Source organism: Cherax quadricarinatus, chromosome 35 (genome assembly GCF_038502225.1).
Source record: "Cherax quadricarinatus isolate ZL_2023a chromosome 35, ASM3850222v1, whole genome shotgun sequence".
NCBI lineage: Eukaryota > Metazoa > Arthropoda > Malacostraca > Decapoda > Parastacidae > Cherax > Cherax quadricarinatus.
Window position 1 is genome coordinate 12,270,145 of NC_091326.1, and position 17,032 is coordinate 12,287,176.

At 39.0% G+C, this 17,032-nt stretch overlaps 1 protein-coding gene across 1 annotated transcript in view; it reads left to right on the forward strand.

Annotated features, from left to right (window-relative positions):
- Positions 1-13,098, forward strand: part of DCTN4-p62 (dynactin subunit 4) — a 35,604-nt gene extending 22,506 nt beyond the window's left edge. The window contains exon 7 of the mRNA XM_070091518.1: positions 11,919-13,098. Within this exon, the coding sequence (XP_069947619.1) occupies positions 11,919-12,254 (336 nt within the window). The 3' untranslated portion in view covers positions 12,255-13,098. The remainder of the gene's footprint in view (positions 1-11,918) is intronic.
- Positions 13,099-17,032: the final 3,934 nt, after the last annotated feature.

Here is a 17,032-nt window from a genome sequence, read left to right on the forward strand (position 1 = left end):
CTGCACACAAAAACCCCCTTTACCCTCCCCCCAAACCTTTCCCGGGGATACCCCTTTTTTTCCCAAAAGACTGATACACCTTTAATTTTCTGTTTTTCCATTTTTCCCACATGTTCCACCTTCCTTTCAGCCCCCGGGAAAAGTTTTTGGTAATCCCCTCCTCTTTCCAAACCCTTCTCATATATTCACCCCCACATTGCCCTCAGACGGATTCCCCGCCCCATTCTCCCCCCTAAAATTCTCACCTTTTTACACCCATATAAAGCTTTTAAAATATCTTCCCCCAATTCCCCCCTTTTCTCAAGGATAAAGTTTTTTCTCGATCCCTTTTACCATCACCCCTTTTCCCCCCATCACATATTCCCCCTTTTTTTAACCCATCCGTAACCCTCCTCCCAAAAATCTGAATAATTCACCCCCCCATACTCTCTCCTCCCAAACATATCAATCTTTTTCACCTAATCTTTTGTTATCCTATAACCTTTCTTTCCCGTATTTACTTTTAAATTTTTTTTTTTTAAAAAAATTCATCCAATTTTGCAACCTCTTCAGAATCTCCCAAAAGGCACAGTGTCATACAAAGGCAACTTTAAAATCCACTTTTTTGTGTGTTCTTTTTTTTTAACTCCACCCCCTTTCCAGACCGATTTCTTCTCTTAAACCCCCTCTATAAAAAATTAAAAAACCACGGGGACATCACATCCCTTTTCAAGGCCTCTTTTTCTGGAATATTTTTCCTACATCTCAACTTCTCATATTGAAAACCTTTATGTTTTTTTCCTCCACCCACCCCCGCAAAATCACTTTTCCCCCATCCACCCTGTCTGTGTTTTTCAAATCATAAATACAAAACCTCTTTATTATCAAATCTGTTCCCTTTTAAAGTTTTACTGAAAAACCGGTCCCACACCCCACCTTTTCCAAAGCCCTTTTTTCATCTGCTATCCATTCTCCGCTTTCTTTTTCTTTTTAAACCCACCAACACTTTGCCCTATACTGATTATCCCCATAATTTTATCTCTTTTTCCCTTTGCCTTTATCAAAAATATAAAACCTTTTGAAACCCCAAACTACCCCCTTCCTCATTTTTAAAAAATTTACCAAAAACTCAAAAATATATCCACCTCCCCTTTTTTTTATTTTCTTTTCCCATCAATCCCCCCTGTTACCCCCTTTTTATTTTACCCATGCTCATGAATTCCCCCACCCCAAATGGTTTTATTTTTTTATAAATTAGGGGTTGATTGTCATTTGTTCGGTCTATAGGTTGGGTACAGGGCCCGTGCCTTGGATGGCTGAAAATTTTTTTAAATTTTAATTTTTTGCACTTCTGCAAAAATCCATATGAAAGGGTGGTGAAAAGGCCTTATTCTTTTTTTCCTCACTTTATGGAAAGTTATTTTTGGGGAAATGGGGGCAGGTTAAAAAGGGCAAGATTGATTTAAACATTGGTATATTCATGTTACCATGTGCGGGGGGATGGTTTATCAGATGGATTTGAAGTCAATGTGGGGACTTGTGTACTCTCCTTTCAATTAACCCCCTTTTTTATGCTTTGCCCCCTTCCATTTGTTCCCGGGACAACTTCCCCAAAGGTAGAACTTTGGGGTTTTATGTGGAACTATTTTTTCCATTGAGTTTTATTAAAAAACCACTGGGGGTTAATTGATTTTTTTTACTGAGGGGAAAATAAATCTTTAAGTATGCTTTCTTTTATGAGTTGGAAAGGGGGTTTGAAAAACACTTGAGAATAAAACCAATTTGGGGACCAATCTTTTCAAGTCTCATTTAAAAAAGGTTGATTACAAGTAAACAGTTTCAAAGCTTTTTTGAAATTCATTTTTTATTCTTTGTTTTATAAACATGTGAATATTTACCAGGATAACATCTAATTTGTTAAAATAATAAACAAAAAGGGGCCAGTGAAGTTTTTGATTACCATTTTTTTTAAAAATTCCCGATTTTTTAAATGTTAAATACTACACTTTTTTTGCATTGGTTCAGTTGGTTGCCACAGATGGTGGGGGTCTGAACACTAGACTTCAGGGTGACTACCAAAAGAAGACTGACCCCGTCCCCCCGGTGTTTTACTTCCCCAAGGTCAACTTGCTTGGGCCCGGGGTGCCTGCAGAATATGATGCCAGGGCCCAAAAATTTGGGGTGATCCCAGTGAGGAAGGGAAATTTCCCTTTTTTTTTTTTTTAAAAAGAAACTGTTTTTTTCTGCTTTATTTTTTTTTTATGGTGTGTTGATATTTGGTTAGGACTATAAATCTAATATATCGTAGGGCCCCACAAGGCATTTTAAATTAAATGAGGGGCCCTTTGGTTTCATGAGTCTGTTTTTAATTTTGGATGTGTTTCGAAAAATAATTGGTTTTGATTTCCCCGGTTTGGGAGTCATTTGGGATTTTCTCAGTGGCCCTGGCCCCTCCCCCGACACATTCAAAGTAGTCGGGATTTTTTCTTATGATATCACCTCGTTATGGGAAATTTTTTTATTCCATTGTTTTTTCTTGAAACCAAAAAAGCCCATGGAAAACAGCTCAAGGCCAGCCCCGAAAAAAGGTTTTGGAATGTTTTGGCTTGGGGTTTCCCTGGGGATATGAGGGGCCCAAAATGTAGAAAGTTGGTGGGGGACCCATTAATTTTCCATAAAAGTGCAGGCTTCATCTCAACAGCAACAGACCCAGTGGAATTCCAGAGGAGGAGGGGGGGGAAAGGGGGCCTTAGATTAGACATTTTGGGAAAGTGGGTGAAGGGCAACGTTTTTGGAGAACAACCCCCCCAACAAAAACTTTTGGCCCCTGACATGTTCAAAAATGCGTTTTTTTTACAATTCAGGTTCCGAAAAAGTGCCTTAACAATTTTTTGGGCCCGGGGTCCAGTGCTCTCAAACTGGTTATCCCCAAAAAACAAAAAAAATCCTGGATGGCGACCTAAAATCTTTTAAAGGATTTACCTTCAAAAATAGTTTTCTCCCTCCCCCTCCCATCTTCCAAAAAACCAGAGTCTTCAATAAAATAAAAGTATTTTTTATTGCTTAATTTATTTGTCTTCTTTTTGTAAACTATTTTAGTCTCAAAAAAAAAAATTTTTTTTAATACTTTTGGTGTCGGAAAGATTCGTAATTGTTTGCATTTTTCAAGGAAAAAGATTTTGGTTTTGGGAGACTCTCTAGAATGAAATTTAAACACAAAACCAAGGGTCCCTGAATATATAATATCTTTACTCAAAACATGCACTGATATAAGGCCTATACATAATGCCTACTATTTAGAAAGTTGTTATGTGAGATTTCTGGCAAAATTTGGCGTTTTTTCCGGGTTGCCCAAACCCGTTGATAACACCCAGTTACCCATTTTAAAGATGGGTAAAAATGGATAAATGTTTATGGCAGCCCTAATATTTTCAATTGGGGAGTTTTAACTCTGGGCCTTATATTGATCAAATTTAATGACGCTGGACATCTAAATTATACCAAAACTCAAAACGCTCCCCCCACCTGACATGCTTGGCTCCGCTTCCACTGTCCATGGCTCTGGTTTTTCCCTTTTAAAAACTTCCAAAAATTTTAGTTTTAAAGTTATTGCAATTTTTATTTTTTTTCAAATTTGCATTCCCCCCTTTTATTATACCTAAAAAAAACCCGTCTTTTGATTCATTAAAATCTTTTTTGCATCTTGAAACCCTAATTTAATATTTTTTTTTTAATAAAACCCATCTCCCCCAGGGGGGACCCAAAAGAAAAAAACAAAGTTTTTCATCATTCAAATTTCAACTCCAATCTGTTTTGGAGGAAATAACGTTTAGAAGCATATCATATAAAGATACAAACATCCTCCCCAAACGCAATATCCCAAAATCCCCCCAAAGTGCAGGCAGGCCCCCCTTCCCGGACTCAAATCCAACTATATGAAAATAACGGTTTCCCCGAAACCTTCACTAAAAATTACCCTCTCCTCCCAAAAGATCGCCCGGGGCCCGTACCATTGCTCCATTCCTCCATCCCCGCCAGCGCTTTCAAGTCCAACCCCCCCCAAAAATCCTTTCCCCCCTCTCCAACCCTTTTAGGCGCCCTACCCCTTCCTTCCTTTTTTTATATGTTTCCATATCATTCACTTTGATCCCATTTCTTAATTTAAAACCCAACAACCCCTTCTGTTTTGCTAATACTTTTTTTAACTCCAAACCCCTTTTCCTTTCCCAATTTTCTGCATAATATTTCCCCACATTGCCCCGGACATCTCCACTGCCTCCCCAAAACCCCCTTTTTCCTCTTTACCACCCAATTTTCACCAATTGAGAGTTGGTACTACTTTTTACTTCCTTCTTTTTCCCCCAAGATAGTTTTTTTCCCACTATTCTCAACGCCCATCACCTTTTTTTCCCCCATCAATTCTATGATTAACCCTATCCCTTAAAATCCTCTGCCGACAGTCAACTCCCAAATATTTCTGAAAACATTTTTCCCTTTTCCCTACCCTCTCCCAAATTTTATTCAATTTTCTTTATCTAAAAACATTTGTTCCCCCATCACCTTTCCTTTTATTTCATTTTCTTTCTCCTTTAAAAATTAAACTATCCCAACCGCAAAATTTTCTTTTTAACTCCCCTAACACAATCATCAGCAAAAAAAAACTGTGTCAATTCCCTTTTTAATTTTATTCCCCAAAATTTTAAACCCCCCCCCCACCCCGGGATTTTTTTAAACCCCCTCTTTAAAAATTTTTAAACAACCATGGTGAATTAAAATCCCCGCTAAGACCCCTTTTTAAAATATTCTCTCTACATGTCCAAACCACCTCAACAACCCTTCCTCAGCCCTCTGGACAACAGTTTTGGTAATCCCGCACCTCCTCCTAACTTCCAAACTACGAATTCTCTGCATTATATTCACACCACACATTGCTCTCAGACATGACATCTCCACTGCCTCCAGCCTTCTCCTCGCTGCAACATTCATCACCCATGCTTCACACCCATATAAGAGCGTTGGTAAAACTATACTCTCTTACATTCCCCTCTTTGCCTCCAAGGACAAAGTTCTTTGTCTCCACAGACTCCTAAGTGCACCACTCACTCTTTTCCCCTCATCAATTCTATGATTCACCTCATCTTTCATAGACCCATCCGCTGACACGTCCACTCCCAAATATCTGAATACATTCACCTCCTCCATACTCTCTCCCTCCAATCTGATATTCAATCTTTCATCACCTAATCTTTTTGTTATCCTCATAACCTTACTCTTTCCTGTATTCACCTTTAATTTTCTTCTTTTGCACACCCTACCAAATTCATCCACCAATCTCTGCAACTTCTCTTCAGAATCTCCCAAGAGCAGTGTCATCAGCAAAGAGCAGCTGTGACAACTCCCACTTTGTGTGTGATTCTTTATCTTTTAACTCCACGCCTCTTGCCAAGACCCTCGCATTTACTTCTCTTACAACCCCATCTATAAATATATTAAACAACCACGGTGACATCACACATCCTTGTCTAAGGCCTACTTTTACTGGGAAATAATTTCCCTCTTTCCTACATACTCTAACTTGAGCCTCACTATCCTCGTAAAAACTCTTCACTGCTTTCAGTAACCTACCTCTTACACCATACACTTGCAACATCTGCCACATTGCCTTTTCTAAATCCATAAATGCAATAAAAACTTCCCTACCTTTATCTAAATACTGTTCACATACATGCTTCAATGTAAACACTTGATCTATACATCCCCTACCCACTCTGAAACCTCCTTGGTCATCCACAATCCTACATTCTGTCTTGCCTCTAATTCTTTCAATTATAACCCTACCGTACACTTTTCCTGGTATACTCAGTAAACTTATTCCTCTATAATTTTTACAATCTCTTTTGTCCCCCTTCCCTTTATATAAAGGGACTATACATGCTCTCCGCCAATCCCTAGGTACCTTCCCCTCTTTCATACATTTATTAAACAAAAGTACCAACCACTCCAACACTATATCCCCCCCTGCTTTTAACATTTCTGTCATGATCCCATCAGTTCTAGCTGCTTTACCTCCTTTCATTCTACGTAATGCCTCACATACCTCCCCCACACTTACATTCTGCTCTTCTTCACTCCTAAAAGATGGTATACCTCCCTGGCCAGTGCATGAAATTACCACCTCCCTTTCTTCCTCAACATTTAAAAGTTCCTCAAAATATTCTCGCCATCTATCTAATACCTCCATCTCCACATCTACTAACTCCCCTACTCTGTTTTTAACTGACAAATCCATACATTCCCTAGGCTTTCTTAACTTGTTTAACTCACTCCAAAATTTTTTCTTATTTTCATTAAAATTTTTTGACAGTGCCTCTCCCACTCTTATCATCTGCTCTCCTTTTGCACTCTCTCACCACTCTCTTCACCTTTCTTTTACTCTCCATATACTCTGCTCTTCTTATAACACTTCTGTTTTGTAAAAACCTCTCATAAGCTACCTTTTTCTCTTTTATCACACCCTTTACTTCATCATTCCACCAGTCACTCCTCTTTCCTCCTGCCCCCACCCTCCTATAACCACAAACTTCTGCCCCACATTCTAATACTGCATTTTTAAAACTATTCCAACCCTCCTCAACTCCCCCACTACTCATCTTTGCAGTAGCCCACCTTTCTGCCAGTAGTCGCTTATATCTCACCCGAACTTCCTCCTCCCTTAGTTTATACACTTTCACCTCTCTCTTACTTGTTGTTGCCACCTTCCGCTTGTCCCATCTACCTCTTACTCTAACTGTAGCTACAACTAAATAATGGTCCGATATATCAGTTGCCCCTCTACAAACATGTACATCCTGGAGCCTACCCATCAACCTTTTATCCACCAATATATAATCTAACAAACTACTTTCATTACGTGCTGCATCATACCTTGTATATTTATTTATCCTCTTTTTCATAAAATATGTATTACTTATTACCAAATCTCTTTCTACACATAGCTCAATTAAAGGCTTCCCATTTACATTTACCCCTGGCACCCCAAACTTACCTACTTTAAATGTTGTATATTACTTTAATATAGACATTTTCATTGATGCAGTCATAATATTTTTTCAAAATTATATAAGAAACATGCTACTTAACTTATGGACATTATACTTACACCCAAAGTAGAAAAAATTGACTTAAATATGAGATGTGGTAGCCAGGTGGCTTGTTGGAGTGATAGCAAAAATTACATTTTCTCCAGTCAACAGCAGAGAAAATGTGTACATAATAGCATTACTGGGGGTAACTGTAAGATAAGATAAGATAAGATTTCGTTCGGATTTTTAACCCCGGAGGGTTAGCCACCCAGGATAACCCAAGAAAGTCAGTGCGTCATCGAGGACTGTCTAACTTATTTCCATTGGGGTCCTTAATCTTGTCCCCCAGGATGCGACCCACACCAGTCGACTAACACCCAGGTACCTATTTGCTGCTAGGTGAACAGGACAACAGGTGTAAGGAAACGTGTCGAAATGTTTCCACCCGCCGGGAATCGAACCCAGGCCCTCAGTGTGTGAAGCGGGAGCTTTAGCCACCAGGCCACCGGGCCCCGGAAATTATTCCTTTCATATGCCTTCACTCTGAGGATCATTATCTCTTAAAATGGTGTGTTGCATGAGTATGGGAGTGATGCTGTTATTTATTCTACTGCACCAACGTGAAGACAACTTGTACAAAATGTAAAGCGTTTTTGCATTGTGGTAAAAGCTTCACAAACATACGAGAAATAAACTTGTACGAACCAAAACCGGATGGATATTAATACGCATTCTTCTGTTTACATTATCCGTGTCTTTCTCATTTACTTGTTCTCTTAGTGAACAAGGTATGTCGACAGTAATAATATAATAATCATAATAATAATGATAATAATAAATGTAAGTTGCATATTTCGCGTAGGTGTGGTAGCTGGGCGAGTTACTACACCTGACTTTCTACAATAAATACTCTTCTCTCTCCCTACATTAACACTACAAATATTTTAAGGTAAGTAATGAGTGTACTGTATGTGTATTTTACTTTATTTTTTTAATGCCTAGTTCTATTGATAACTTTATATATGATAGTGCAAACATGTTATGAAGCATTTATATGCAGTTATAAATGAAAAAGTGTGATTCGCTTTAGTGATTTCCGCTTCATGGCAGTAGCCTGGAACCTAACCAGCCATGTAAGGGGGGTTCTACTCTGTGTGTGTGTGTGTGTGTGTGTGTGTGTGCGCACTTGTGTGTGCGCACGTGTGTGTGCGTGTGCGCACACTCAGTTGTACTCACCTACTTGTGGTTGCAGGGGTAGAGTCACAGCTCCTGGCCCCGCCTCTTTACTAGCCAATACTCGGTCACTCTTCCCACTCCATGAGCGTTATCATAACTCTTCTTAAAGCTGTGTATGGATCCTGCCTCCACTACTTCACTTCCCAGATTGTTCCATTTCCTGATAACTCTGTGATTGAAGAAATACTTCCTAACATCCTTTTGATTCAACCAAGTCTTCAACTTCCAACTATGACCCCATGTTGCATGTTGCTGTGTCCCATCTCTGGAACATCCTGTCTCTGTCTACCTTGTCGATTCCTCTCAGTATTTTATATCCCCGCTGTCTCTTCTGTCTTCCAGTGTCATCAGGTCGATTTCCCTTAACATCTCCTCATAGGACATACCCCTTAGCTCCAGGACTAGTCTTGTTGCAAACCTTTGCACTTTCTCAAGTTTCCTTACATGCTCAGCTAGGTGAGGGTTCCAAACTGGTGCTGCATATTCCAGTATGGGCCTAACATACACAGTGTACAAGGTCCTGAATGATTCCTTATTAAGATGTTGGAATGCTGTTCTTAGGTTTGCCAGGCGCCAGTATGCTGCGGCAGTTATTTGGTTGATGTGCACCTCAGGAGATGTGCTCGGTGTTATACTCACCCCAAGATCCTTTTCCTTGAGTGAGGTTTGTAGTCTTTGGCCCCCTAGACTGTACTTCGTCTGTGGTCTTCTTTGCCCTTCCCCAATCTTCATGACTTTGCACTTGGTGGGGTTGAACTCCAGGAGCCAGTTGCTGGACCAGGCCTGCATCCTATCCAGATCCCCTTGTAATTCTGCCTGGTCCTCATTCGATTGAATTCTCGTCAACTTCACATCATCTGCGAAAAGGGACACTTCAGAGTCTGTTCCTCCTGTCATGTCGTTCACACAAATACCAGAAACACTGGTCTTATGACTGATCCCTGTGGCACCCCGCTCGTTACAAGCGCCCACTCTGACACCTTGCCACATACCATGACTCGCTGTTCTCTTCCTGACAGGTATTCTCTTATCCATTGTAGTGCCTTCCCTGTTATCCCTGCCTGGTCCTCCAGCTTTTGCACTAATTTCTTGTGTGAAACTGTGTCAAATGCCTTCTTACAGTCCAAGAAAATGCACTCTACCCACCCCTCTCTTTTGTCTTACTGCCATCGCCCTGTCATAGAACTCCAGTAGGTTTGTGACGCAGGATTTCCTGTCCCTGAAACTGTGCTGGCTAACATTGATAAGCTTATTCCTTTCTAGGTGCTCCACCACTCTTCTGATAATCTCCATGACCTTGCGTACTATACATGTTAGTGACACTGGTCTGTATTTTAATGCTTCGTGTCTGTCTCCTTTTTTAAAAATTGGGGCTACACGTGCTGTCTTCCATACTTAGGTAGTTGCCCTGTTTCGAAAGGTTTGTTGAAGATTGTTGTTAGTTGTACACACACTGCCTCTGCTCCCTCTCTCAGGACCCATTGAGAGATGTTATCCAGCCCATCACCTTTGAGGTATCTACCTCACTTAGCAGCCTCTTCACTTCTTTCTTGGTTGTATGTATTGTGTCCAACACTTGATGGTGTAACCCATCTCTCCGTCTTTCTGGAGGCCCTTCTGTCTCCTGTGAACACTTCTTTGAATCTCATGTTGAGCTCCTCGCATACTTCGCAGTCATTTCTTGTGACTTCCCCTCCTTCCTTCCTCAGCCTGATTACCTGGTCTTTGACTGTTATACAGCCACATCAGGAGGAAAACAACAGCTTTGGGCCAGATTTGGCTTTCGGTGCTATGTCATTCTCATGTTGTCTTTAGGCCTTCCGTTTTACCTGTGCATATTCATTTCTGGCTCTACAACTGCTCTCCTTATTCTCCTGGGTCCTTTGCCTTCTATACTTCTTCCATTCTCTAGCACACTTGGTTTTGGCCTCCCTGCACCTTGGGTGAACCAAGTGCTCATCCTGGCTTTTTTGTTATTCATGTTACCCTTGGTTACAAACCTCTCCTCAGCATATTGTTATCACATATTCTATCATTTACTGACTTCCTTGCCAGTTCTGTCCCACTGAACCCCATGCAGGAAACTCTTCATGCCTATGTAGTCCCCTTTCTTGTAGTTTGGCTTCATTTGTCCGGCCCTGTTTTTTCTTAGCTGTTTATTGGGACCAAATTCATTTCCTTTTAGTATGTGATCATATGGTACGATTGTGGTGAGCTCATATTTTTTTATGAAAAACATTCATCAAAAATCCTAGGTAATAGGTTGGTAGACAGCAACCACCCAGGGATGTACTGCCGTCCCACCAAATGAGCGTAAAACGGAAACCTGCAATTGTTTTACATGATGGTAAGATTGCTGTTTTTTTTTTTTTCTGTCTCATAAACATGCAAAATTTCAAATATGTCTTGCTGCTTCTACTTACACTTAGGTCACACTACACATGCATATACAGTTACAGCCTCTCCTCACTTAGCTATGTACTCGTTTACCGACACCTCGGACTTACGACGGGCTCTCTGACCGGTATTCATACCTAAATAATGTATATTAGAGCTGATGTCCTCTATTCCCTTTATTTCAGTATACAGTACAATACTGTATAAACATATAAAAATATACCAGGAGTGCTATAAATGGTGCAAAGGTGATATTAAAACAGTCTCAAAGATGGGTGACACAAACTCGGTACCATTAAAGTATGCTCCTCACTTAGCGACAAATTTGTTTAATGACGTGATCTTAGGAACGTAACTCTTTTGTTAAGTGAGGAGAGGCTGTATCCACACCCCTCTGGGTTTTCTTCTATTTTCTTGTTAGTTGCTCTTGTTCTTGTTTATTTCCTCTTACGTCCATGGGGAAGTGGAACAAAATTCTTCCTCCGTAAGCCATGCATGTCATAAGAGGTGGTTAAAATGCCAGGAGCAAGGGGCTAGTAACCCCTTCTCCTGTATACAGCCTCTCCTCACTTAACGATGGAGTTCCATTCCTAAGACCACGTTGGTAAACGAATTTGTCACTAAGTGAGGAGCATATTATAATGGTAGTGAGTTTGTGTCAACCATCTTTGATAATTTTAATGTCACCTTTGCACCATTTGTAACATTTCTGGTATATTTTTAAATATTTATACAGTAGTGCACTGTATACTGTAATACACAGAATAGAAGAAATCAGCTCTATTATGCATTATTTAGGTATGCTTACTGGTCAGAGAACCCGTCATAAGTCCGAGTTGTCAGTAAACGAGTATGTCGCTAAGTGAGGAGAGGCTGTACATCACTAAAGTTAAAAAGAGAAACTTTTGTTTTTTCTCTTTAGGGCCACTCTGCTTCGGTGGGATACGGCCAGTTTGTTGAAAGAAGATTCATCAAAAATGAAATGACAATTCAGTACTATATTATTGTCCCAGTCCCCATCTCTTATTATAATGTAGGCTTGACTCACGAAATCGTAATGACACGATTGCAAACAAACCATACCACGGGCAGGGATAGAACCCGCGAATTTCACTTGAACCTTTTCTCAGGTACATATCTGAGGTCATTAAGCAGTGGTACACTATTGTGTTTTGTATTAATGGGTATAAGCAAATGCAGTGTTGGTAGTATAATGAACACTAGTTGGTGGAAAAAGGGAAGCCTGTGTGGAGACTTAGAGGCCGAAATATGCAGCCCCCTCATTATTTCTCGGTTCATATGTCTCCTGGTGAGTCTACTTGTCAAACAAAAAGTGCAATTTCATTTTTTCTCATTCCTTTCAGTGTAGTGGCATGGCGCCGAGCAAATAAAGTTGGTGTTAATCTTCTAGTGACGCCCAAACCAGATGTTGAGCGAGCTAAGGTGGGTTTTGTGCTGCGCTATGACTACACAAACACCGTTGCTACTGCTACTGAGTCAAGGACAGTTACTCTTAATATTCCTGTTATGGTTGATGTTGGACCTGTCTCTAGCCAATGAACTTCAAGGAAATAATTTCCCAAAAAGTGGTTTTATTGTTGCAGTTAATTCCATAAATGTTAAGCAATTATCAAGATCCAAGTATTAATGCACTTTATTGGTTTAGAAGTGCACACTCATTGCTATACAATACAGGTATTTTAATATTAGTTTTCATTGCTTACGTTGCATTATGTCAGATTTAGTGTCTCGGCTTTTCTTTATCAACTACATTTTTTGGTTATTTGAATATTGAAGGAAAAGGCTTGTACAATGTACATGTATCTATGTACATTAATAAGTCATGCAGTAACACTTTCAAAAAATTTCTTAATCGTATAATCTCAGTTTGTTGCTAAAAAGTGACTTCATGCAATTCCGAAACTCTTTAGGAATGCTCTATATGTATTTTTATCTGTTAGGCAAAAGGACTCTGGCAGCTAATGAGAGAGTTATTACATCTCCATAATAAATTTTTCATTAGTTACTCTTGTCCTTGTAGCTAATGTGTTGTCAATAATTTTAATCATAATTTATATCTACATATTGCTTATGCAGTGTACTCATAACAACATAAATGGTGTTTTGTCAGTTGCTAATACTCTAGAAAAGATGAAATAAGATACAAGCTGTTTTGGCCCCTCGTTACTGCTCTTTTAGTGCCTCATTATGGAGGTATTAAAAATTTTGCTTGATATAGCAAACATACTATGCTTGAAAAGGATTGGTTCTATATACGTATTAGTAAAAATGATTAAAGTATTGCAGTAGTAACTTTAGTCTTTAGATATTTATTGTAATCTTTGCTTTCATGTTTAGCATGCAGTACTTCAGATAAATAATAAATATTTTATTTTCCAAGAAAGTACAGCTTTGTTTATTCCCAAAATGAAAAAGCTTTTAATTATACCATAGCATTTCAAGCAGATTTTATACTGGATGTAAAACTAATTAATGAATTTATTTCATTGAATACTGTATATAAATTTATTATGCATACAAGTGAGTGAGCTTAATGTACTGTACACTAACACATGCTAAAGATATAAAAAATACTTTACATGGTAATATTAACCCTAATAAATACATCTGAGTGTTAGTGAAAGGTTCTAGGAAATGATAAATACTAACAAAAAAAATACTTTGGAGCATGAAACAACTTTTTTTGTAGCACTTAAAATAGCAAGGAGAATGCTTATATTTTAAGGCAGTAAAGAATGAACAGACTAATAGGGAAGAGTGGGTGCCCACTTTAATGAAATTTCATTGCAGTGAAGTGACTATTGCAGCAGACATGCTGTAGTTATTGTATTCATGGACAGCCACTCAGTGCAGCAGACTTGGTCCACTGATGGCATTAACCTACATGACAAGCTAATACAATACAATACTGTAAATTACCTTAGGAGAAAATAAGTTAAAAGTGCAGTATGGTAGAGTACAGTCATTTTTCTTGCCTCTTTTGGTAGACATACGAGATTGCAGTATGTAAGCTCATATTCTTATGTTTTCTAGTGGTTGCTCTTAGTAACTTTTATTCTGAGTCAGAGAAGCAGTAACATTGCAGATACTGTGGGATGTAGATGGTATGGGAGATGTAGATGCTTCGGTAGCGTAGATGATTGAGGAAACGTCAAACTCCACCTTACTTATTAAGTTCAAGTTTCTGCTTCACACTCAGACTGACACCCTTCTTGCCACCATCACTTGGTTTAGAGGCTATCGTTAATAACACTACATTATATTAAAATGAAATAATATAAATACTGTAAGTCCATGGAAAATCAAAGACCAAATAATCGAATGTGAGCGCACAGGTAGACAAAAAACCGACGCAGGCTGGTCTTAGTGACCCAGTTGCAACCCATACATGGCAAACCTGCAACAAAGAGGACTTGATCTACTTCATTGATGGTACTACTGGATGCCTCCCATAAGAACAAATAAGTGATACAGTGGGCTTGGTCCACTGCATTGATAATTTTACCCGACACCTCCCATGCCGTGAACCCAGTACTTTTCATGGCCAGAATGTTTGCCCATTTTATCTGAAATACATTGCATAGGGGTGTGTTATACTAAGGTTTTTCACATGTGACTAAATCAGTTGATTACATATGGCAACCATATTTGACATGGCTCCATGTGATTTGTATTGATAAGCTATGCAATAAACTAATGAGACCTTTTATTAAATATGGCATTTCACCTACAAGTGATGAGGTCAGTGGTTGAGGGAAGTTGTGCTACCTGTCCTGTGGCTGAGTGTTATGTGGGAATTTGGGTGTAGTGTTATAGTTTGTAACATGGCTTGCTCTGTAAGCTTGGAGGAGCATTGTTGTTTTACAAGCAGGGATAAAGAATGGTAAACAAGAATAAGACATGAAATTTCATCTAGAGTGGGTGGCAGAGGTAAACATGCTAGCAGTAACAAAAGGTAAAAAATGTTGAGGAATGAATGGAGGTGGTTTGCAGAAAAGGGAGAAGAATGAGATTGGGGAAGGTTAAAAAAAAAAAAGTGGCTTGAAGAATAGAAATAGCTTTGCTTTATTTAATGAAGAGTGTCCTGTGGCCAGCAAGGAGAAAAGTACGACTACCCCTACTAATAAAGGTAAGGACATACTCATTGTTGGGGACTTACAAATTAGATGCATGGACAGCATTCTGTAATAGGGACAGGGGGACAAGATATATATATATATTTTTTTTATTATTATTATTCCTCAGAGCTGGTATGGATGATACAGTTAGCATATTAGATAAATAACATGTCAGGTAACAGGAGCACCCCCATTATCTACCTCAGGGTTAAAGGGAGTGATGTAGTTAAATGTAGGAGAGAGGACAGGCTTGCCAAATACAGGAGAACTAATGAATTAATAGAGTTAAAAGGAGGGATCCTAATTGTAATATTTTCTCTAAGAAGTGGGTAAGAAATGGAAGTTTATGGCTTAAGGACAGTTTGTGTCAGTTGCTGGCCAGAAAGTACTGTAATGAACTTTTAGTTCCATTTGACAACTAGGATAAATTTTATGGCAAACATGACATTTATGCAAGGAATGGTGTACGTTTCCAGAGCAAGGGTGATAGGGGTCATGCTCTTTCCAGAAGTGTGCTGACTTCACAATATAGATATCCTCCTTCAGAGAGCAAGCACTTCCCTTTTCATCTCCAGAACTCAAGTCTGCTGACTGGTTTCCCTGCATCATTTCATAAAAGTTATGTTGCTCACACTCCAACAGCTTATCCATTGAAAACTACTTGTCTTCATTCACTCTTTTCTAGCACTCTCACACAAGCCTGATGGATGCTTAAGCCCCTAAAATTCAAAGCTTCTTTTACCCCCTCAATCCAGCCGTTCCCCAGATGATCCCTACCCCTCTTACCATCCATCTCCAGATGTACATACGTACCCTCTTTGTCAGCGTATCCTTCTCCATCCTTTCTACATGCCCAGACCATTTCAGCAACGGCTTCTCAGCCCTATGAATTATACCCTTGTTAACCCCACATCATCATTTAATTTCTATACTTCAGATTCTCTGCATGATATTCACACTACACATTGCTCTCAAACATGACGTCTCCATTGGTTCTAGCCTCTTCACTGCAACATTCAAAATCTATACCCCACACCCTTATAAAATTGTTGATACCACTATACTCTGGTACATTACCTTTTTTGCCTCTATAGATAAACTAATTTAATTCCACATGTAGAATCCCAGATATCCAGTTACATCCACTTCCTCCATACTGCCTCCAGTTTGTTATTTAACCTATTATTATTTAAATCTATTGTTACCCTTCATTAACTCGCTCTTTTCTATTCTCACTTTTAATTTCTTGCTTTCACATGCCCTCCCAAATTTGCTCACCAACCTTTGTAACCTGCCTTCAGAATCCCACAAAAGAACTGTCATTAACAAAGACCAAATGTGATAACTCCTACTTTCTATCAGATCGACATATTATAATCCCACACCTCTTCCTAACACCCTAGCCATTCACTTCCTTTGCCACCTAATCTAAAAATGTTAAATAATCATGGTAACATCATGCATCATTATTCAAGTCTTACTTTGGAAAATAGTCCCCTCCCCCTTTGCTATATACCCATTTTTTTTTTTTATGTGAGCACGTGTGTGGGCATGTGTCTTTGTAATTTTTTATTGGTGTGAATGCTGAGTGATCTACACTCAGCATTCATACCTAATATTACTGTTACTACTTGTCACAACCTACTGCTTAAGGTCTTATTAGGAATGAAGAAGCCTCTCATAGCAAGCTTTTCCTTTAAATGTTTTAAAAAGTACACTAGTATCTTTATCTACACTATGAAATCTTTTATTTAGAATATTGCATATGACAAATGTTGTCTGTTAGAAAGTCCCTCATTTTTTCTCCAGGATTATTAATTGATTCCTTGTCATTTTCTTTTTGATGAGGCTGTGAAGCAGCTTGTCTGTGTTCATGTTTTTATTTTGCTTTCTTCCTTACTCGAAGGTAATTTTTTCTCACCAGCTATTGCATTCCCTGGTTTGGGTATTTTCTGTATTTTTTCTATGCTCATCTGTTCCTGACTTTTGCTTCTTTTTCATTGTCCATTAAACCCAAGAATTGTCATTTATTTATTTCTCTTGGTTGTAGGTACATACTAAACAAGCTTACATTTTGTTGTCCTGTACTTCTGGTTGAAATGGAAGTAAACAAACTGGTTTTTTAAGTGGTAGAGGCTGGAGGATCCACCAGTTGTGTGATTATACTAAGAGCAAAGTGAATGGAGATAACTGTTGCCT